Raw genomic sequence first — 23,717 nt, forward strand, 5'->3', positions numbered from 1 at the left:
CTTACTTAATTTCACATATCATTTTTCACAGCGTCCAGCCCGACCTCAGCAGCTCAGATCAACCTCGCTGGCATGCGCAACAACAGCCTGACCAATCAGGACGTCTCCTTTGACCCTTGCAGCGACAACCGATTAAGAAACTCCTGCATGTCTCTTGACGAGAAGACTCGCACCATGAGCAGATCGGGCTCCTTCAGGGACGGCTTCGAGGAAGGTAGGAGTAGACAAGGGGAGGATGGATGGATACAGACATGTATACTGAATATTCAGTGTCTCTGTGTGAGTCCTGGCCCCAGTCTTTACATGTTTGGTGTAATCTGTAATTACAGAGTAATCCTTTTCCAAAGACCTGCACGCCCCCATCTCTCTGTGACTCTGAAGCCTCTCCTTCCTTATTCCACATCCCCGTGCCAAAAGAATTATTATTCCGTTTGTTTAGAGAACATTAGGATGGATTACAACCGCTCCTCAAAGAAAAGCCCTCCATCCCCTTAGAAATCCATAAGCAGCTTTGGTGCAGCTTTGTTTTTTTCATAAGCTTGTTTATTGGGAAAAGTACCCAGGCGTGCTTTTCCCACCAGCAGGCAGACTCCCCGCTCGGGCGAGGTTGCTCCGCTGGAGTCTGCTCAATCCTCAGGGCCATAGAAACACACCGCGTTGAATTAGAGGAGCAAACTAGGACCGGGAGTGAGGGGGGCGTAGTCATGTGTTGAAAATGGCTCTCTTAATGGGATAATCACACTGAAATAATATTAAATAGCTGCGGCTGGTAGCGAACTCACATTTTAGTTTACCATAATATAAACACTAAACCACAATGTAAACAGTTACCACAAAATAAAGCAGCGTCAAGATATTCCTCGCAAGTAAAGGCTCAATTTTTCATGATGACAAAAACTGTCATCAACAGGTAAATCAAAAAAGTTTACACTCCCTCTTCTGAGGTTTGCAGAAGGTATTCTGGGAAATGTAGTTAATCAGTAACTGAATCAAAACTTCAGAGATGACCATGAGAGACTGACAGTGTGAGGTAGGGTGTCAATGGTATGAGATTTTCGAGGTACGATAAGTGTTTGGGGGGTTGTGCAAGTTTGTGTAAAATGTCTGACAGGCAGTCGAGGAGGAAGGAAATGTACACGTGCAGGTGAGATTCACTGTCAGGCTGCATTTTCTTTCAGTATCATAGATAAGCAAATATACATGGTATAATAACTGTATAATAACTGTTACCATAGTATACCGTGTAACCGTTACTACGGCTGCACGTTATGCAAAAAAAATCACACTGCAATTATTTGGACAGATATTGTGATTGATATGAGTCACAATTTTAGTGGGAGAGTGAAGGGGAGACGAATGAATACAGAGGAAAGAGCAACATGAGCAAATCCAGTGACACAGAAACTGGTTTTGTAAATGTGCCTCTGGGGAATCAGTTGTGTGTTCTGTGAGAAACCTGTGAGAAACCTGGTAAATCTAGACTCCAGCTTGAAAATTAGTTTTCTCCATCAGATTCTGATGAAACAAACTTTCAAAACCATTCAACTTGTACAAAGTTCTGTACACCGTTCCTTATAACTGAGGATGACCTTCAAAATCAACAAATCCAAATTATATTTTTACGAATAAGAAAGTCATCTACAGTAGATTCTTACCTTCGAATTAAGCAATAAATGTGATGCAATGATCACGTGAGTCACCCCCTCTTTTAACACCTGAAGCACTTCAACAGGTAGCTTAGACAATGTGTGATGTTGCAATTGCATGAACTTTGTGATGTTAAATTTATTTGGAAACTGATTCAAGTTGTTTTTCGAGTGTTACAATTAGAAGCAAAGACCAGTGATATAAACAGTATGTAGAGTTTCATTTAGTTGTCTAAGAGAAGCAGACAGCTGCCACTCATCTATTGTACAGCCGACCTTAAAAGACGTGCCTGAGCTTTTCCCCTTATTGTGAAGCGATACACAAACGCACAGGTAGCACTCACGTAATATGCACATGCACAATAAGACAGACACAAACTTATTATTATTGCGCCCCCCAGTAGCACATCTGCCTCTTTTCCCAGCTCCATGAGTCTGCCTTTCCTTTCAAAGGAGGGGATAATTACAGGGATCACAGTGAGAGGCGTGAGAGAGACTTGATGACATACATGAAACCTCCGACATAACTTTCTCTCTCTTTGCTTGTGTGTTGGATCGCATTGTGTGTGGGTCGGCGAGGACATGCGGTTTGTGTGTACATGTGTATGTCGCTGAGGTGTAGAGTTACCCGACTGTTGTTGGATTGACAGGACAAAAGTCACATCATCCACCCAACACTTTGTCAGACCTGTCCTGTGTGAGAGCGACACCACGACGTAGTGTCACTTCACGCCCTCCACCCAGACTCTCCCACTCACCTCAATATCTGCTCTACTTCTCTTTATGTCTGTAGAAACCAATATCTTCCAAAACAACTTATCAACAGGTTTCTACTTATCCCTTGGAAACAGATGTTCATAAACTGAGATTAATGTTTTTTACATTAGAAATTACCTCCACCCTTCTGTTCCCTTTTATTGTTATGAGACAGTTGTGTGCAGTATGTCACAATATCTGCGTAATCGTCGAGAGAAGCTAATATGTACATTTTCAAGCTCAGTGGAACATCCTGGTTAAATAAATGTTAAATAAAATATCAAACAGCACAATTTGGCAAAATGCTGAAGACCCAGAAATCAGAAAAATGTATCCACTAAATTAACACCAGTGTTAACAGATGACTCAAAACAGAAAAAACAGAACTCATGTGTGATGGAAACAAACACTGAAAGGCCAGTTTGGCACCAGTGAGTCGATAATGTCTCACAAAATCACAGAAGAACAGATCACAGTAAAATACCACAGTGATTATTGTCCACTCCACACAGGAAGAAATTAACATATGGTTAGCGATTAATTTGCAGATTATCTTCTTGATCAGTCAGTTGACTGTTTTGTCTAGAAGTTTTTTGGAGAATGCCAATTAAAATCAGGGCTGTGGCTGCCCATTCAGGTACCATTAGCATAACTGTTTTGTGGTTTCTTTCCGTGGTCTATCGTTGTAGCAATCCACAGAATGAAGACAGAACTGATGCATATCATATTGCATATAACAGTCGAATGGTGCCTATTGTAGTTGTGCTTCATCTTAAATTTAAAATAGTTCATTAATAGGATTGTGACTGATGATCAGTAGCTGTTTTTGTGCCCCCTCCAGAACTTGATGCCCTACGCACAGTGTATAATATGCATGTAAGTAGCAGCGGTGCTGGTTGAAATATCCTGCAGCCCAAAGTAATGTCTTCAAATGTCGTTTTTTTTTTATTTTTTTAACCAACAACCTAAAACATGCAGTTTACTGCTATATATGACAGTAGCAATCATCTCATTGGGCAAGCTGAATCCAGAGAATTTCATATTTCAAAATAGGTGCAACAGTTTATTTTTGTCAATGATTCAACTAATTGTTGTTGCTCTTAAGAATTCAGGTCCTAAAATGTACAGGTACGCATTAAAACTCAAACTGATTAATGTGATTTAAACCACAGCAGTGAATCTAAATTAATATTCTCCTTCTCATGTGGCTCCCTGCACACCTTGCTGTCTAGACCAAATTAAGATAAAAGTGAGTCCTCAGTAAACCAGTGTCTGCTCCGTCTGCGAGGCGGATGACTGAATGAATGTTCCAGGATCAGCCCAACCTCGCTGTGTGGTTGATGACATCACTGCTGCTGATCCTTTCTGATCTGCTCCCAAGCAGGAAACAGTACTGGCGTTGTGTCCTGGCCTCTGATGTGTGATTAGTGGCTGAGTCATTAGCAGAGTAATGCTCAGGCTGTCATTAGTTGCGCCACAGTCCAACTGTAACGTGTAGGAGTTTTTATCTTTATGACCACAGAGCTGCAGTCATTATGTTTGGGAGGAGGCGGGAAGGAGAGTCGGGGCGGGCGGGAGCAACTGGGAAAACTGGGCGTAACAGTGCTGGGTGGGCAGGGTTGGAGCGGAGTGGGTGGTGTGTGCGGGGGGTCTGTTGATAATCATGGTACTGTTGTGTGTACAGATGTACTTTCTAATCCCCACTTTTGCTTGTGGTTTTTGTCTCTTCAGTTCACGGATCATCCTTGTCTCTGGTCTCCAGCACCTCTTCCATTTACTCCACGGTGAGTACACAAAACCTCAAAGAGTTCATCAGGAATGGTGTTAAGTGCATTCTTTTTGAATCCCTGAACCTCCAATACTGATACAGTGTAGCAATGGGGTTTTGGGTTGTTGTTTTTTTAATTGCATTACCTTTCGGGTCCTTTTTTCACCACTAAATACATAGTTTGTTCATTATAGAGCACTTATGGCTTAATTTTTCACCTGGAAAATATCTCGTTCAGGACATAACTTGGTCAAAACCCTTGAGTTACCAAATTTAAGGGATCAAATATGTTAACCCTAACCCTTAGGACACATACCACGTAATCCCAATGTCCCTTGCTGCATGTCAATAGATGGATTACTGAACAGGCCTACTGGGCACAGATCCAAGTGTCAGGACCTGGCTTTTGCTTGCAAAATGTCACTCACATTAACACGTACCAACCATGAAGAAACTGAAAATGGCCACAACAAGACCATAAAGAGATGCAAAGAAACTGCAAAGAGACACAAAACAGCCAGACGTAGACATAAAGTGCCTACAAAGTGACACAAGACGACTGTAAAAGGACACAAAATTAACTCAAAGAGACGCGAAATTGACACATTAAGACACACCATCACCTCAGAGAGACCCAAATGACTACAAAAAGACAGGAAACAACCACAAAGAGACACAAAACGACTACAAAGAGACACAGAACAACCAGAAGGAGACATAAAATGCCTACGAAGTGACACAAGATGACCTAAAAGGATACAAAATTACCTCATAGAGAGACAAAATTGACACAATAAGAGACAGCTTTACTTCAGAGGGACCCAAATGACTACAAAAAGACAGGAAACAACCACAAAGAGACACAAAACATCCAGAACGAGACACAAAATTACCTCAGTAAGACACAGCATTACCTCAGAGAGACGAATGACTAAAAAAGGCAGAAAACAACCATAAAGTCTTTGTGTGTGTTGCTTGTAGTAGAGATGGTGGGGCCCTTTGCACATCTGTGCCCAGGGGCCCATTGTCTCATAATCCGCCCATGTGCATATCATAGTCTCGTTTCCTGTCTTCATTTCCATTGTATGAGTAAGTATGAAATGAATCAATAACACAACACCACCAGCAGTCATTTCCCATATCTAGTAAAGCATCAGTATGAGCTCTGTTCTTCAACCCTGAGATAAAATAAGGGGAAGAAACAGGCTCTGTATGATTATTACATAATCTCATTGTAGGAAATCTCTGCAAGCAGCGAGTATATCAGTCCAGATAGCTCCACAGTCCATGTGGAAACCAGAGCAACTGGTTTCTGCTTTTACCCATGGAATTATGAAATATTGAGTATTTGAGTTTTTCAGAACACGCTGTTACACATTCACCCTCTAATCCATTCACATATCTGACTCAAACACCCTGAGAGAAAAAGGTCTGGCTGTAATCATGCAGACAACATTGGGACAGCCCACATGCACACACAGTAGCCAATCAGAGTCTTGTCTGTAAAGCATAGCTCCTCCTCCCTGTGTGGGCTTGTGTACTCACCTGGACAGGTGTAGCAGTGTAGACACTGGATCTGTGCTCGGGCACTGGCTGGTCCTTTGAGCAGGAGAGTCTCAGGTTTGAAATCAGAGGGGGGAAGAGAGTGGAGGCAAAGATGATGGCGACTTTATCCATGACGGGCACTGTCACGTCCTGGCAGTTAACGGTAGGGATGATAAGGGGTGCAGGAGTACTTCATTCTGCTTTTTTTTTTTTTTTTTTTTTGCTCTATTGGAGTTAGATGCAGCTGTAAATCAAATATATAACTACATAGAACATATAATCACAGTTATGTTTTCTTTTTTTAATCAGTAAAACTGACGTGTCTGACTGAGTGTGACACTAGATGCTTCTTACCTGAAAAAAATCGAATCTGATGTTTGCAAATTCCACAACATCCCCATGAAGACCTATCTTGTTTTTCACTCTAGCTTTGATTTTCCTCAGATAACGTTTTTCCTGTTCATTTTGGGTTCTTTTGCTTGCATGTTATCACTTTGCCTTACTGCCGTGATGTTGATAGCTCATGGGATTGTTTTTGTTTGTGAAGTCCTGGTCCAGGATTTTACATCATGGTGAGATCTCTTGTGTTTTGTCTGCGTCTCCAAGACACACGGGCAGCTCTGTTTGTGTATCTAGGATCGACTGGTCCTGTGTGCGTGATTGACAGCTCTGTTTGGGTGTGTAGACCATGTGTGGATAGATGCCACTTTGTAAACCATCCACTCATGCCGCAGAACACATGTGCTATACATGCACAGACACATAAGGCTGTTGAAACCTGTTCTAGTGCTTTGTGGTTGGGAGGTGGAACCACATGAAAAATCGTTAATTATCAGATGTTGTGCGCCTTTGCTTATGTCACAACACAAGCGCTGTGTTCAGGCTTCCCACAGGTTTTAAAGATTCTGATTGTGGATTAGACAAAAAACAAACTATTATTAAAGAAAAGCACTCAGAGAACAAATACTGTAACTCCACCAAGACTGCACGAATAATAAAGATATGTCAAGAAACTTTTAACCTGCATCACAGTCCATCAAGTTTATGGAGTATGTTGTTTATGTGTGCGTTAACATGGACATGAATAACCTGTTTATGATCAGGTTTTGGGAGTATGTTGTTTACGTGTTTAGCAAGTAAACACCATATCTTGTTTATGAGAAATGTGAATATGCTAGCTGGAGCACTCCAAAGAAACCAGGATGAATATGAGGAATATGAATATCCTATTTTCTCGGTGCTCATGTAAACACCATATTCTTAATGTGATCATAACCAGGATTATCCTCATAAACGGGTTATTCATGTCCATGTAATCACACTCTGTATGAATATTTTTTATCTATATGTTCTGTTGGCAGCAAATCCAGTCAAGCATACCCAAAAGTTCTGTCAGGCTGAGCTCACCCACAGAGCACCTGAGTTGACACCATCCCTTTATTTTTAGTGCCGTCTGCTGTAACCCTCCAACACTGCAACTCCAGCTGTAATACCCCACAGCTCCCATGGGGTCAGAGAGCGTTTCCCAGCCTTCATTTAATAGCCTTGGACCAAAACAGGAAGAGAATAGTGGTTTTGTTTTCTCCGGAAGCTATCGGTAGCTATCCCCAGTGACCAAGGAGTAGCACTGTAAGTCTCTTTGCAGTTAAGATCCCAAGTAGCGCAAATGGCAGACGTTGGAACAACCAGAGTAACTGTGGAAGCTCTGGCAAAAGAAAAAGACTCCTGTTGACGGAGGATGCAGGTAGTTGCCATGCAGCTTGGGGAGGCAGTTGAAAAGTGGTTTGTTTCCACTTTAAAAGGTGTTAAACTGACAACAAACAAAGCAAATGAACCAGTTTTGCGTGAGGAAATTTCACTGCCACTTACCATGAACTTGGTGTAAAAGCAGCTCCAGTCAGGTTAACTGTAAAAAAAACATGTCCAGATACAGTGTCAGTGCACCGTGCAGCTTGTTTACATGTAAATGTGGGTGTTGCATGTCTCATTGTTTTGGTGAACAGCAGCAGCAGAGGGTTTTGTTGTGTTCGTGCGAGCGTTTGTTTTGCCTGCTCTCTCTCTCTATGCGCATTTGGCTACCTGTCTTTTCTTACTATTGTTCTGTGTGCAGCCTATAGAGACAATGGGATTCTCCCTCACACACACATACACACACACAGATGAGTGAAATGCCTTCAGGAGGATATCTCTGCTTTCCAGACATATTACACCCGACAATCTCCTCCACAGTTTATACAGCTTGTCTCCATGGAGCTAATAAATCAAGCAGGAGTCAGGACATGTGCATCGCGCACAGTCTGACCTCCGGCAGCTTCAACTCCTTCTTTCTCATTATAGCATGTCACATTTCAGTCAGTACGTCCTCTAATGATTTTCTCTTCTTCTGATGTTTGTTTTTACAGAATGAGGAGAAGTCTCAGTCAGAGGTAAGCATCGACCCGCCCACACCACTTGTATCCTGTGTGTTTTCAGCTCTTTAATTTTCTGTGTGCAGTGGTTGGACTTGTTGAAACACGGGGGCGTTTTCGCAGTTATATCTAGTTACACATGTATCTGTATTGTGACTGACCCTGTAACAGGCTCTTGTTCCTCTCTGAACACCTGTGTACACCTGTATGTGCTCTTTTATGCATCCTCTGTGTTTCATCTCTTGACCTCAACGTATCAGAGCTCCGATCTTGGAGACTCCCTCATTTGTTGCCACAGTTTTTTTTTTTTCATTTTGTGCCTGGATGCGCGTGTATGTGTGTGTTTAGCAATGCATGCTGTTATGGAGCAGGCACGTATGCTTTTGTCTTGGTCCTTTTTGATGTCGTGCTTCTTTTGCGTCTGCAGATCCGCAAGCTGCGTCGGGAACTGGATGCCTCCCAGGAAAAGGTTTCCGCCCTGACGACACAGCTGAGTGCCAACGTAAGTAAACAGGCAAACACACACTCCTGAACAAACTGTTTTAGATGTGTATACTATTTCCTTCCAGTATTTATCATGCCACAACTTTAATCAATAGTGTGGTCAATACAAAAAAAACAAATTTTGCTGTTATACTGAACAAAGGCTGTGCCCCAAAAAAATATTTTAAATTATTATATATCAATTTATTATTAAGGTATTTATTAAATACCACACAAATAAGCAGTTCCAGGTGTTCTGGGACCAATATTCTAATAGATTCCAATGTTTTTACTATGTACAGTTTAAAATAAAATTCTAGACACAGAAAAAACAAGTTACCTTCAATTTGTGTTTGACAATAAATTTAAAACTAGTGTATTTTTAGATTAAGTATGAAACTGAACAGTCTACTGCCATGATGGCTGCACTATGAGGATATATTTTGGCAAAGTGATGCTTTGAGATAAATACTAACTTCAGCATAATAACATTCTCAAAATTATTATTTTTTTATTAACAGGTAGGGGAAGGGGGAAAAATGATATAGCATAGTATCGCGATATTTTGCGTGGCTATATTGTATCAATACACAGGCGCTAAGGATCGATCTTTAATTATATACATCATTAATTTTTGTACATACAACTTTTGGTACTAGAAGAATAAAATCAGTTGCTTTTTTAGTCCACTAGATGGTGCTAATGTTTTTTTCCCCGGTGAGGTCAGCCGAGGTCTCAGTCAGGCCGGAAGTTCATCAAAACAAAGATGGAGGCACCTGAGAAAGAAATCAGACACGCGCAGTCGGCGTTTAAATCAAACGTCTGGACTTATTTTGGATTTTTTTTTAAACACGGAAGGAATTAAGGCTTTGGATATAAGACACGCGATTAACAAGCAGTGTCATATGAGAATACACTGGGAATATTTCGACCATGGCGGCTCCCCTTTCACGCCAACCANGGAAGGAATTAAGGCTTTGGATATAAGACACGCGATTAACAAGCAGTGTCATATGAGAATACACTGGGAATATTTCGACCATGGCGGCTCACCTTTCACGCCAACCATACAGAGATAGCATTAGCCGCTAACGGCTAAGCTAATGCTAAACCCGCTCCGCTGAAAAACCAACCATCAGTGGAGACGCATAGCTTGACTAACGTTAAACTAGCAGGTATGTGACACCGACACAGTCTTACCCAAGCTTTACAGAGAAGTGAAGCATAAAGCTGAGGAATACTTGAGTACAGTAGGAAGGGTAACGTTAGCATTAACTTGTGATGCCTATACGTCAAGGTCAGTGGATTGATATGTGACTGTAACGGCACATTGTCTCACTCAGAATTTGGGCCTGCTGCTCTTCAAACTAGAGCAGTACACGGAAGTCACACCTGAGCAAACACTGCAGACCTGCTGCAAAGTGTAACACAAGATTGGGGGATTGTTGTTGTAACAGATATTGTTTCTAACATGGGTGTTGCTTTTAAGTTAGCGGGATACATGCATGTAAAGTGTCATGCTCACGTTTAATCTGGCTTTGCAGAGGATGTTAAATCTGCCAACACTTAAGTTTGTCAGGTGTATGCCGCATTTCTGACAGGTTTTATGACGGTGTTTTTCAGTTTGTCTGCTTGGCATCACATTTTACTGCAATAAAAATTATTAAAGTCAGATAAACAGACTGAAAACTTTATCTTGTGAGGCAAAACTGATGTTGACAATGTTTTCCTTTGGGGAAATAATTTGTAGTTTGCTGTTGGAAATAAGGTGATAAATCCCAATATATTTTATCACAATACTCAGCATGTTGCAGCATCGCAGTGATATCATATTGTGACCTAAGTATCGTGATAATATTTTATTGTTAGTTCTCTGGCGATTCCCACCCCTATTGAAAACACAACAAGCAGTGTTAAAGTGTGGTTTGCTGCAACAGTTGCCTTTTTTTTGTGGCCAGGAGCCATGTTCATGTGTTTCAGGCAGGCGGGAAGAAAATCTGTGTAACACAAGTCAAAATGTAACATAAGTCACAGGACTGGCTGCAGGTATTCCATAGCCGCAATACCCTACAGAGCCAAATGACTGCAGTACTGGGTTGCCGCTGCAGCAGTTCACCACTGCTTGATGTGTTTTCGGCGTTAGAATCAATCAGTCAATCAATTTGCCACATAAAAACCATAAATATGATTTCAGCAAAATGTAGTTTTCATTACCATCAGTTGTATACGCAAAATAGTGTAGTAATAATGAATATATGTCGGTGTTTAAAATTAGGCAAGGTCGTAATTCTTAAGTGCACATTCCAACTATAATGTAATTATTAGCTGTTGAAAGTTAAAATGAAAATCATGTAACTGTATTGATAATTTCAGAAAATAAAGGTAATCCATATGCCATGACTTGAAGCAGAATCAACTGTTTGTTTTGTGAAGAGACAGACTCAATTTTAAAGAGCTTTGAAATTTGGCACTCTGTCTCTCTCAAGCACCCAAACATCTCCCAAATGCACGCAAGTACCTTTCCTGATATTCATCAAAAACTGAACACATAGCTCCCACCGAGCACTGTACTCCCAGAAGGTGTAATTTTACATCTGGCAGAACCATCAGGAAATCTCTTAAAGCGTCTCCAGACACGATCCTTTCTGCCACCCAGCCGTCTGTATTGCACAAGTCTCGCCACGCTCAGCTTGTGATCTGCTGTCTGAGTCAATGCACGTTGGTGGTTTAACTGCGGATTAGAGATATGGAGAGAAGGCAACGGTGTTAGATTACAGCAGAGAGTCAAGTCTCAGCACACTGCTGAGGGACTGTCACAGATGTGGATTGAAGATTTACAGCTAATGACGCCTGGATATAAGAAGGCGTGGTGTGAGTGTTGAAAGAAAAACAGACCGAAAACAGGGGCTGGTAGTGGGGGGGTCATGAGGTGGGATGTGGTGAGTGAGGGAGGGCCTTCATCTGTTCAAATATTTGATTACACACCACAGACAAATGAGTTGAACACGCCTTGAAGCCCCTGAGGCCGAGAATCTAAGAACATCCTTTGCCGCAAAAAGTCACGACTTGAATCACAAATCAGTCAACGCTTTACTCAGCTCTCACACATGCGTCCTGCAGGCATCTGCAGATTATTTATATCAAGTCTAAAGCCTCATGCAGTATCGTGAAGGATGACCCTGTTCACCTTGTTTGGTGTTTAAACCAGCAAAATCTGCAGCGTCACACTGAAAATGAAGTTTTCAAACCTTCCAGAGTGCTTATTTGTTGTGCATGAGTTCATTTACAGTTTTAATCCTTAATTTTCATATTACTTGGGCTCGAGCACAGATCAGTGTGAGGATACTAATAAAACTGAAGTAGTTATTATTATTTTGTGCAATCAGTCGCATTTTTGAGGGGCTAACTAAATGTGGCACATTTATCAGAACTGGTGAAAAATGGCTCTGTAGCACCCCTGAAGAAATTAAAAAAAAATTAAGCCCCACATTTAGGTTTCACCTGGATGTAGGAAATTTGGTAGGCATATGTAACATCACCATGTGTTCAAAAGAAGTCTCTTGGAGCCATGCCCTAAACCTAACAGGAAGTCAGCCCATTTGAATTTACTGTGCAATTTTTTACTTGAAAGTACCCCCTCCCAGAGATTGAACCTCATCAACTTTAAATTTCAATCCAACCTACCCAGTCTGGAGTCTCATGTTCACTACGTCACTTTATTCTCACACTATAACAGCCAGAAATCTGTCTGAAAAGAGGTTTACCCGAAGATGACTTCATGTTGTGTCTTAGCATGAATGACTGGTTCTTGCTCAAGGGACTGTTTTTGGTGAGAATGATGTCACGGTTTGGCTTCAGTGTTATGTTTGTAGTGTGGGAACCTGTCCAGAGCTGACCTTCAGAGGATACTCATTTATCACAGGCTGTTATTTTTTTTGCATGATTATTTGCATTTGGCTATGTTTTCATTTTGGTACGAAGATTATTTGACTGATGTCATGTTTGGGTTTCAGCCCCAAGGTTAAAGGAGTTGTGTCGACACCTCTCACACATTATCAGATACATTAGGTTGCTTTTCCCAGCTCAATGTCTCTACTGGTTATCGCAGCTCAGTTAACATGTCTTCATTCCCTCTTAAATCAACTCTCTCAACATTCGTTCAGTCATTAGCAGTCCAGTTAGCCCTCTACTGTTAGTGCCCATAGCTTTATTGTCAGAATTAACCTCCAGCTGACTCCTTTTCCATGGCGTCCAGCAGCCAGTGGGGGAAACCATTGAGGTGCAACCCAGGCTTAACTCCTCTCAGTATGGATACATCTTTTGAAGAGGTTTATGAGAAAACCTTTTCTCTTCACATAGACTATTGGAGTCTTGTGTTTGTATCTCTGTCTCTTAAAGGGAGTGGAGCTGATTAGATTCTAGGACTGGAACATTTGTGTTTAACCATAAGTATTTTGCCGTTTTACAGTCTACCCAAAAATTCTGACATGTGAAACTGTCAGAACATTTTGCTTTTCCAGTTTATTTTTGTGACCATTGCACAACTTTGTTTCTTCTGCAGGCTCACCTGGTGGCAGCGTTTGAACAAAGTCTGGGCAACATGACCATCAGACTGAAGAGTCTCACCTTGACGGCAGAGCAGAAGGTGAATGCAGCACCACCTGCTCTATAATAGACTGTGCTGTGCACTAATAAAATTGCACATTCAAAGTCTCTGCATTTGATTCATTGCTTTGACCCACTTGTCATTTTCTCTGTGCAGGACTCTGAGCTGAACGAGTTGAGGAAAACCATCGAGCTGCTGAAGAAGCAGAACGCTGTGGCTCAGGCTGCCATCAATGGAGTCATCAACACACCTGAACTCGCGCCTAAAGGGGACAGGACAGGTAAACACAAACACTACACTAAGCAGAAACCTTTGAAGGGGCACAGATGACTTTTTAAGTGTATTTGTGCTGACTATAGTAATGCAAAGAAATAGTGTTTTTCCAAAAACTACAAGTCATCAGATTGTACACATGGAATAATTTCTGGCGCAATTAATCGGCCAGCAAAATTTGTTAATGTGACAGGCCTTTGTGAGCTTCTGACTGTGTGTAGGGCACTTTTTGTTGTGTATTCCTCTTGTCAGGGAGGTAAACAGAAAAAAATATTTAAGCCAAATAATGCACTCCACCTGTAAAATAACAGGGAGCTAATTTTGAAAATTTCACTCCAAGATTTGAAGCCTGTTTTTCTGCAGTCAAAGGAAAACCTGTGACAAAGTAGACAAGACTGGCTGGTTAATGTTTGATATTTATTGAAAGACATATTTCAGTCATGTACATTTCCTGTCCCTGCTTGTCTCTCCTCAGCTGGCAATAACAGCAGTTCACAACAGCAGCAGCAGCAGAATCAGCAGCCGGACCTGCGCATCAGGAGGCAGCACTCCTCTGACAGCGTCAGCAGCGTCGCCAGCGCAACCAGCCACTCGAGTGTGGGCTCCAACATGGACACTGATGCAAAAAACAAGAAGAAGAACAAGAAGAACTGGGTAAGATGCTGGAAATTGAAATCTGAAGACATGTGATTTCAGTGTGTGTTGAGTCACTAACAAGCAGCCAACCAGGTCTTTGTCTCTTTGTGCATTTTCATGTCTGTGTTGGTGTCACATGTTTGGGTTTCTTCCCTTCAGGCATCTTTCACTGGGGAAAAGGTGAATACACCTAGGCTTTTCATAGACTTACTTGATTGATTTGGGTATTTGCAGGTCAAAAAACAGACATTTAGGTTAAAACTGGGCTAAATTTTTTGTACTAGTCGTGTCTTGACCTGCAAATCACCAAGTTAATGTTTACTGACTAGTGTCTAGTCCTAGCATCATCTCATTAGTTGTTTTTCACCAGTGATCATACAACAAAACATCTTAGATACTTACACACTTTTCCTTTTGGTTGTTGAAAGACTTTTTTGTGCACCGGAGGACAAGTCAAGGAAGATGACGTAGGAAACTATTTTTACTCTCTGTTGTCCCCATAGACTGAAGTGATGTTGTGCTAGTCGCCTGTGGTTCTCACTAGCTGATCCTGATGTCAGGTTTTAGGATGAGCAGCGTGGTGCTTTGTGGTAGTTGTTAAAAGACGTGAGCTCGTGTAGAGTTTCCTGCTTTAGCTCGCAGTGATAATAAACGACCCTCCTGTATGTGTGCGGATGTGCTTCCAGCTGTCAGTTTGTGTAGATGGGACCCCACAGGAGGTTCCTCCATGCAGGTGCTCACACAGAGTATGTGATGTGGAGTGTATAGGGGCAGTGTGTCTGTTTGAAAGTATATAATGGATCATGAAAGACATCCTGTGTCATGGTGGTTGTGATGTAGTGTTAGCTTGCAGCTGCCTGGAGGTCAAATAAACTCAGCTTTAGTCCTGTAAGAGCCTCTAGTTTAATCTCTGTCCCTCCATAACGCATTAACACCCCCAAACCCATATGAACATGTGCTGTTTTGTCTCTCTGTCTTCCTTTGCTTCGCTTCATGTGGCAGGTCTATGAGGTAAGGATGGTATGCTGTGTGAAATGAAAGAAACAAAGCTGCCTAACCCCTGCACTTTTTCTAGGTTACTAACCTCCTTTCCTTTTCCTCCTGTCCTCTGCTGCCACCTTAGTGCCTGTCCACTCCTCCCTAACACTGCTTCTCCCTGAAAACTGCTCTTATGACACTTGAGCCAGCTCTTTAAAGGAAAAATCCACCGAAAAATACTTAAACACAGTCAGAAAAGGAGCATTAGTTAATGTAGCTTGTATTTCTGGATCTATGGTCCTTTTTAGACCTGGTATTAACATGCTTTTTGGGTGATCCGATCACAAGCGGACAGCGCTAAATACAAGTGTTAACGACCACCAAGACACATTGTGATCCGATCAAGTTGGAGTAAGTGTTGCGCGACCATCCCTCATTTTGCCCCATGAAAGGAGATGTGTTGAAATTTACTGACAGAGATATCTCCAGCTGTACCGACACAATCGCTAATATGACTAGCAAGCATGCTACACAGCAGCTGTAAACAGTGATGTGCCTCGGCTGTCCACTTGTAATCAGATCACCCAAAACCTGTTACTACCAGGTCTAAATAAGGCCCAAATGTGGTTGTGACAAAATACTGTAGAGGAGGCGCTGAGACCAATTTCCCTCCACATGACCCAAAAAAAAGAAGAAAAAATGAAGTCCAGCAACAACTTGCAGATGCATGACTGTCCTTCAACATGTTTTCAGCCCAGAGGCCATTTCTCAGGAGATTATTAAAGAGCTTGTAGGTGATCACCAACTTTAATAGAAACATTAAGTGTAAAGTATACACGGTGGATTTCTCTTTCAAACACAAACTCTTACTAGAATAATATGAGGAAATTAGTTTGTGACGTGGGTTTTACCTAAAAGTTTACATGTAGTTTAAATATGGCTCATCATTTTTGTTTTTTAAAGATTTTCAAGGAAAATGTAAAAGGAGCAAAGACAAGTACAGCGTAGAAACCTTTGTAATATTAAAACGTAAAGAGAAAATGGGGAATAGTGCTAATTATATTGCTTATTATGCAAGTTTAGAAAAGTAAGAAATGGCTTAGCTACAGAGTGATTGTGGTTTCATTATTTTCACCATCTTTTTGGATGTCCTCCACAGAAAATGGCAAGCAGATTGTTTCATCGATTGATTGGGGACCACAGCAGCAAAACTATATCAAAACATGTGTTTACAAACTCTCACACAACTCGTGCAGTAAGATCCAAGTCTCATTTATCCAAACATATGCGGTTTCACTTAAGCTTTACTATTTTAAACTGAACTGAAAGTTAAACGTATCTATGCTCTCTTCAAAGCCAGACTACTATACCAAGGCTTTTTTTAGCGAAATTTTTTTTGGGAAGTACTGAGCATTTGACTGGATAAATAAGTCTTTTACTTCAGAGTTGTGTGAGTGTTTGTAGATGGATGCTTTGATATGGTTTTGCTGTTTAACGTGGTCTTCAATCACTCAATAAATCTATTGTGTGTCAATATCTCTACAGGCATGTGAGGAAAACAAAGTCTTCTTTAAGAATTCAAGTTAACATGGCATGGTTAACTCCTGAATGTATATATTAAAAAACAGATACAAGTACAGATTTTTTAAAATAAAAACAAAACAAAAACGATGAGCCATAATTATAAATACATAGCTATACACTCCTCACACTCAGTGTTTGCATTTAGAGCTGTAGCTCAAGTGATAAGACAGTCTTCCCACAATTCCCTTTCTCCCTGTGACTCACTTGCACCTTTTCACAGCTGTTTTCCTCCACTTTCCCTGGCACACTCCTCCTCTCCCTCCCAGCCGTGTGTTTATGGCCATGTGTTCCTCACCTGCTCTCTTTGTTTCCTCTGTTTTCCACCTGCAGCTGAGAAGCTCCTTCAAACAAGCGTTCAGCAAGAAGAAGTCTCCCAAGTCGGCCTCTTCTCACTCTGACATCGAGGAGATGACGGACTCATCGCTGCCGTCCTCCCCTAAGCTGCCCCATAATGGCACCACTGCCTCCAGCCACATGCTCAGGAACACACACTCCAACTCGCTGTACGTAGACATTGTCTTCTATATGTGATTGTAGGAGTACTGGGATGGAGTTTAACCTATAGAAATATATCCAAAAAGTATTAGTGACATTTTTCAAACAGAATAGATGGAAAACTACCAAATTCTGCTAAATCACATCACTAAACTGTGTTGTCCTGCTTGTGTGTGCGCACGTACAGACTGTCTGAGTGTTTGGACAGTGAGGCAGAGACAGTGATGCAGCTACGCAGTGAACTCCGGGAGAAGGAGATGAAACTGACTGATATCCGCCTGGAGGCTCTCAGCTCTGCACATCAGCTGGACCAGCTCCGGGAGGCCATGAACCGCATGCAGGTCTGGAAACACACACACACACACACACACTTCTATTAGAGAACTTCACATCAAAGGATTAAGTCAGCACTGAATCACAGAGTGCAGAAAGTAATCTGTCACCTCTGGCCACAACCCGTCAGTGATGTCACCGCAGAGGTTTTGGCTTTTATAGCTGGTGATAACCAACAGCTGTGACATCATTGACTGTGTGTCAGCCAGATGTGCAGCGACAGTTTTCGCTCATGGTGATTTACTCTTGATCCCCCTCAAAGCATTAATGACCTTACTGCTTTAAGGTCAAAGTTCATTTGTTTCTCTGTAAAACTATTTAAAACAATGAGTTATGTGTTTATTTGATGTTGTTATGCCTTTGCAAAACTGTTCTTATCCTCAATGAAAAGCTCTTTAGTTTTATTTTTTTAGATGCTTTTTGTAACTGTGCTGTAGTAGTATTATTGGTGTTAGTCATTTTAGTAGCTATTAAAATATAGCTCTGACTGGGTTGATGTGATAAGTTGCCTGTGTTTAATTGTACAACATCATCTGACATATTGCTGGTCAGATTTTGCTGAAATTTTAAAGGAAACATTTTAGCACTGGACAGGCAGTTTAACACAAACATAAGTTGGCCTGAAGGGGGGGCTAGAGTTAACGTTCAAAATTAATTAACTTGAGCTGTGTGTGTCTGCAGTTGGAGATTGAGAAGCTGAAGGCGGAGAATGACCGTCTGAAGGTGGAGAATCAGGGCAGCAGGATGGGCTCCCAGGCCTCCATCTCCTCCTCCCCTCCCCCTCACGCACACAGCCAGGCCCAGGGAACTGGGCCAGCGCTCTCCCAGCACAGCCTCAACCTCACCACCAGCGAGTCCACCAGTCTGGGTAAGACAGAGCTGATGCCATGCGACCTACACAGTTCCTGGTAGATCTGTATGAGCTACTGAATGTGCTTGGACCCCATGTCATGGACAACATACAGTATAAAAGCATTATCTTTTTTTACTTAAATGTTCTTTATAGATGGGTCGGCTGTTAGGGGCGGGATTAGATATTCGGTCACTAGCACAAATTTCAGTCTCAAGACTGTTTTAGATACGTTCCTGAGCAGGGAACCATTTCCTCCAATGAACAGATAATTCATGTGTCAGACAGTGAATTTACATTTACTTGAACCTTATCTGACCTTGCTCTGCCTTCCTGTCAGACATGCTGCTGGACGACACTGGCGGAGAGGGAGGGATGAGGAAGGAAGGGCGACACGTGAAGATGGTCGTCAGCCTGGACACGGACAGCAAGTGGGGAGAGGTGAGAAGTGTTAGAAAATACAATTAAAGCTATTTTGTGTTGGTTAAGAATGATACTGTACCTGAAGGCTTATCGGTATCTAAAACCAGTTGTGATTTTCCATTGCAGGAGGGCCGACCTCGTCATTTTCTGATCGGCTGCATCGGTGTGAGTGGGAAAACGAAGTGGGATGTCCTGGACGGAGTGGTCCGACGCCTTTTTAAGGTAAACATTAACAAGACGATGTCAGAAACACTTCAGCATCAGTGTTAAGACAGTTAAAAGTTTGAGTTTTAGGTCTTTGAATACAAAAAGGATCTTGAAAATGTTTGAGTCTTGGTACTCAGGTTTTCTGCTTTAACACAAAATGCACAGAATTAAAAAGATAACTATTATCACTATCACATACTGCTGTCCTTTTCAAAACCTGTTAAAACCAGAGATAGCTTCATAGCAGACATCCTCTTTAAAAACTTTACAAAAACACCCTTTAAATGCTGAACTTTATGTCTGGCAGGAGTACATTACCCACGTGGACCCGATGAGCCAGCTGGGGCTGAGCTCAGACAGCGTGGAGGGATACAATATCGGCGAAATCCACCGGCCCAGCACTCCCAGTGCAGCCCACACACCCGAGCTGCTGCCCTGCGGCTACCTGGTGGGAGACAGCAACACTATCAACATCCAGCTCAAAGGTACCAGCATGTCATAAAGCTAACTCTGCAAATGATCATTCTGTTCTGCCAATCTATAGTAAGCAATGGCATCTTTCTTTCACACAGAAAAACCCAGTTTAAAACAAATTTTAATCAAGCTTACACTACAAAAAAAACTGACTACTTGTAAACATGAGTAAAAGGGTAAATATAAATGTAAAATATTTCCTAAATATCCCGATCTGTGTCCAGGTGTGAGCAGTGAGAACGTGGACTCGCTGGTGTTTGACACTCTGATCCCGAAGCCCATGCTGCAGCGTTACGTCTCCCTGCTGAAGGAGCACAGACGCGTCATCCTGTCGGGCCCCAGTGGCACAGGAAAGACCTACCTGGCCAATCAGCTGTCTCGCCACCTGCTGCTGCTAGAGGGCAGACCGCTGACCCCAAATGCTGTTGTCACGTTCAATGTGGACCACAAGTCCAGCAAGGTATAATTCACATGTACATTCTGCATTCGAAGTTTAAGTTGTTGTTTAGTTGTTGGTTGCTGGCAGTTTCTTTGATTAAAATGAGATAAATCTTCAGAGGAATGTGCGGCACCATTTGTAAATTTTTAAAAATGTATTATTACAAATAAATACACAAATGTATGATCAAAAATGGCATTTTAGCATTAGTACTGTATGGCAATATGAGGGAAACTGGTGGTTAATTTAACATATGAGGACAACTAAATCACACTAGCAAAGACTCTGACCATGAGTCATCAAGGTTGTGTGTAGATCACACCAGTGCTCAAAGAACATAAAAACAAGTATGACTGGTTACATGATTTCACATGCTTTCTGTCTCTTTGTAGGAGTTGCGTCAGTACCTGTCAGGTTTGGCTGAGCAGTGCAGTGGTGTCCCGGGGGCAGACAGCCCTCTGGTGGTCATTCTGGACAACCTGCACCACGTCAGCTCCCTGGGAGACATCTTCAATGGCGTCTTCAACTGCAACTACCAGCACTGGTCAGTTCACACAAAAACACATACAATCATGCTTTAATACAAAAGGGACATATTATATGTTTCCTTTTTTCTGTCATAATGTTACAATGTTACAATGTCAAATGTTCATATTAAACATGGCCAAAGTTTCAAATAATGAAGCATGTAAAGATGTTTGAGTAGAAACCTAGAATGCAAGTATGAACCCGAATATGAGGAAGATAGGTCCTCATCAATGGTTGAATGAATTTAGATACATGACCACTGCATTATGACTGAGAAAGGACTGAAATGTGCAGGTGTGTTAAAAGAATGAATATGTCTACAGCATGCCAATGAACCAAAAAAAACTTGCTTCACTTGACTTGGTACAAGTTGGCTTAATGGACTGATGTAACCTGATGAGAAAGAATAACAACATGTGTTTTTCTTTCCTTTCAGCCCCTACATCATCGGCACCATGAGCCAAGCTACGTCATCTGCCCCCAACCTGCAGCTTCACCACAACTTCAGGTAAACTGCTGCTGATATCCTCCACCCACTGTGGCATCTGGACATATTGAAAGATTTACATGGTCTTAAAATCAATATAAATCTGGGGCAAACTGTTACCATGTTGTATGATGCTGTAAAGTCCTGTTACACCTGTGTGTTCTCTGACCAGGTGGGTGCTATGTGCCAACCACATGGAGCCAGTGAAAGGCTTCCTTGGTCGTTACCTGAGGAGGAAGCTGATAGAGACGGAGATCGGCAGCCGAACGCGCAACATGGACCTGGTGAAGATTATTGACTGGATCCCGCGGGTTTGGCACCACCTCAACCGCTTCCTGGAGACACACAGCTCCTCTGATGTCACCATCGGTAAGAGACTGACTCATGATTTAGGAAAGATCCTTGAATAAATGTCAGTGTCTTACCTCTCTGCTCTGTGGCATGCAGGACCTCGTCTCTTCTTGTCCTGTCCCATGGACGTGGAGGGATCCAGGGTTTGGTTCACTGACCTCTGGAACTACTCCATCATCCCCTACATGCTGGAGGCCATACGAGAGGGACTGCAGGTAACACACACACAGATTGTCATTGTGAATATCTCAAAAACTTTCTATTTGCAGGAAATGGTGGTGATTTCTGATACCAGGTCTGGGATCCTGATTATATTTTCAGCCATAAAAATAAAACTAATTAATAGAGACTTGATTTGATTTAACATCCTGAGGGGCTGTTAAGAGGATCCAGCAGAATGAAGTTGCAGGGTAATGAGTGTGAGAATGATTTAACTGTTCAGACCTGCCCTCTCAGAGGACCAGGGTTATGTTCATCAAAGTGAAATGGATTCAATTTGTCCTCTTAATCTGCGTGTAATTAGCATCTGATTCAATTAGACAGCAGCTAATCACCAGAATGCAACCTCTGAGTGTGAGTGAACGGGAGCTTGAAGGCAGAGTTCACTACAGGAATTTGTCTAATCAGCTTAGAAGAGAAACTGTGCATGATGAAATGGACACTTTTTTTCTTCTTCTTTTTTAAACTTAGGCTGCAGTTCATCTCCACATGAAATACTTCACTTGGCATCTGTTACTTTAAAATAGTAAAATAATAATTGTTAAAACAAATGAATCATAGGACAAACTAATCTCTTAGGAAATTAAACAGCTAGACTCAGGCAAAAACAACAACAGAATCCATTGCAATATATCAGTTGTATCAAACAATATCAAAGGACTAAAGTCAGCTTTGTAGGTGTTAAATTTAAACTTGTATAATAATCAGATAATGGTCCATTTGTTATTATTGCTGTGATTTTTAACTCAGAGGTTGTTGCATTTCTTTGAATGAATACTTCACCTGCAAATTGACCATTTGTATATTCTGTTCAATTCAACAGAACTTTATTTATCCTGAAGGAAATTGTTGTGCCAGAGAATGCTTCAAATTACAGTAACACTAACTACAGTAACCACAATTTAACGTTCACTACCAGTAACAACCAGTGGGTTCCCCGGGTCAGGGTCACTCACTGGGCCCAGTTTTAGAACAATAGAGTGTTAAATATCTGGAAAAATATACAAGACAGAAGTGTTCTCAAGTAGCAAAAGCCATTTCCTTATAGAGTACGATAAGTACAAGAGTTACTAAAATGGTGGAAAAAACAGACTGCTCCTGAATCGATGGTATATTGAATTTCATACAACAATGAGAGGTAGTATTGCACGACTGAGAAAAATATTGCACTATGAGTTACTTAGCACGTTACCTTGAATTTGTGAAGAGAAGGCAAACATTCTTCATGAATTAAACGGATACGTTTCAGCAAAACATCAGTTTAGAAACTGACAACTCCTGCAGTATAATCCAAGTCTCATTTATCCAGTTGTGTGCTCAGAACTTCCCAAACACATGCACTTTTGCTAAAATGTTACAGTTGAAAACACATCAGTACAAACTGTCTCATGCATGGTTGAGTAGCGTTCCTGGGCATGCTAATGGGCACACTGCTCTTGGAGGAGGTGTGTTATGTTGTAAACTTTTAGCGAGAATGCCTTGTGTTTGGAAAGTACTGAGCATACGACTGAATAAATGAGACATGAATTATATTGCACAAGTTGTGTGAGAGTTGGTAAAACAGTTTTGCTGTCCCCAATGACTTAAGTTCATGAAGAATGTTTGCCTTTTTGGATTCTCCATTTAGCATGGATGCATGCAAGAAAATCTACATTTTCTTCACGAATTTAAGATAACGTGGAGAGCAACTGATTTAAATAATTTGAAGCAGCTTTCACGAATGCCTGCTGTCACTGAGATTTATATATAATTTGCTCTTCCCTAGAGCAACTCTGCTTTAACACCTGACGTAGAATTTGCTTTTTTAGAGGCAGAACTTTCCGCAGAAAACAGGCCTTCAGTAAATACTGACAAACTGCAACTTCAAGCCCAAAACACTAAATCTGCCTCAGAGCTTCTTCACGCATATTTCATTATTACATTCTGTGTCCCTCTGTAGCTGTACGGCCGCAGGGCTGCGTGGGAGGACCCTGCTGCCTGGGTTATTGACACTTACCCGTGGTCAGCCACGCCCACTCCAGCTGAATGGCCCCCTCTGCTGCAGCTCCGCCCAGAGGATGTGGGGTTTGACGGCTACTCTGCCCCGAGAGAAGGAGTCAGGAAAGAGCCACCACAGAGCGACAGTGACGCGGACCCACTGGTGAGAGGAAATACACATGAAGAAGTACAGACTCTTAGATTAGCTTAGGCAGGGTAGTCATGCACACACATAGCTTCCTAGCTTGTTG

At 41.8% G+C, this 23,717-nt stretch overlaps 1 protein-coding gene across 12 annotated transcripts in view; it reads left to right on the plus strand.

Annotated features, from left to right (window-relative positions):
- nav2a (neuron navigator 2a) overlaps positions 1-23,717 on the plus strand; it is a 293,430-nt gene that overhangs the window by 266,209 nt on the left and 3,504 nt on the right. For all 12 annotated transcript variants that reach the window (XM_050043281.1, XM_050043303.1, XM_050043296.1 and 9 more), the window contains 19 exons: positions 32-214; positions 4,134-4,186; positions 8,118-8,141; positions 8,551-8,625; positions 13,168-13,251; positions 13,369-13,492; positions 13,961-14,139; positions 17,014-17,186; positions 17,366-17,519; positions 18,193-18,379; positions 18,702-18,802; positions 18,911-19,006; positions 19,299-19,476; positions 19,690-19,925; positions 20,297-20,448; positions 20,869-20,940; positions 21,092-21,288; positions 21,367-21,485; positions 23,429-23,629. In XM_050043281.1, the coding sequence (XP_049899238.1) occupies positions 32-214; positions 4,134-4,186; positions 8,118-8,141; positions 8,551-8,625; positions 13,168-13,251; positions 13,369-13,492; positions 13,961-14,139; positions 17,014-17,186; positions 17,366-17,519; positions 18,193-18,379; positions 18,702-18,802; positions 18,911-19,006; positions 19,299-19,476; positions 19,690-19,925; positions 20,297-20,448; positions 20,869-20,940; positions 21,092-21,288; positions 21,367-21,485; positions 23,429-23,629 (2,588 nt within the window). The remainder of the gene's footprint in view (positions 1-31; positions 215-4,133; positions 4,187-8,117; positions 8,142-8,550; positions 8,626-13,167; positions 13,252-13,368; positions 13,493-13,960; positions 14,140-17,013; positions 17,187-17,365; positions 17,520-18,192; positions 18,380-18,701; positions 18,803-18,910; positions 19,007-19,298; positions 19,477-19,689; positions 19,926-20,296; positions 20,449-20,868; positions 20,941-21,091; positions 21,289-21,366; positions 21,486-23,428; positions 23,630-23,717) is intronic.

This window comes from Epinephelus moara, chromosome 1, assembly GCF_006386435.1.
Source record: "Epinephelus moara isolate mb chromosome 1, YSFRI_EMoa_1.0, whole genome shotgun sequence".
Classification (NCBI taxonomy): Eukaryota; Metazoa; Chordata; class Actinopteri; order Perciformes; family Serranidae; genus Epinephelus; species Epinephelus moara.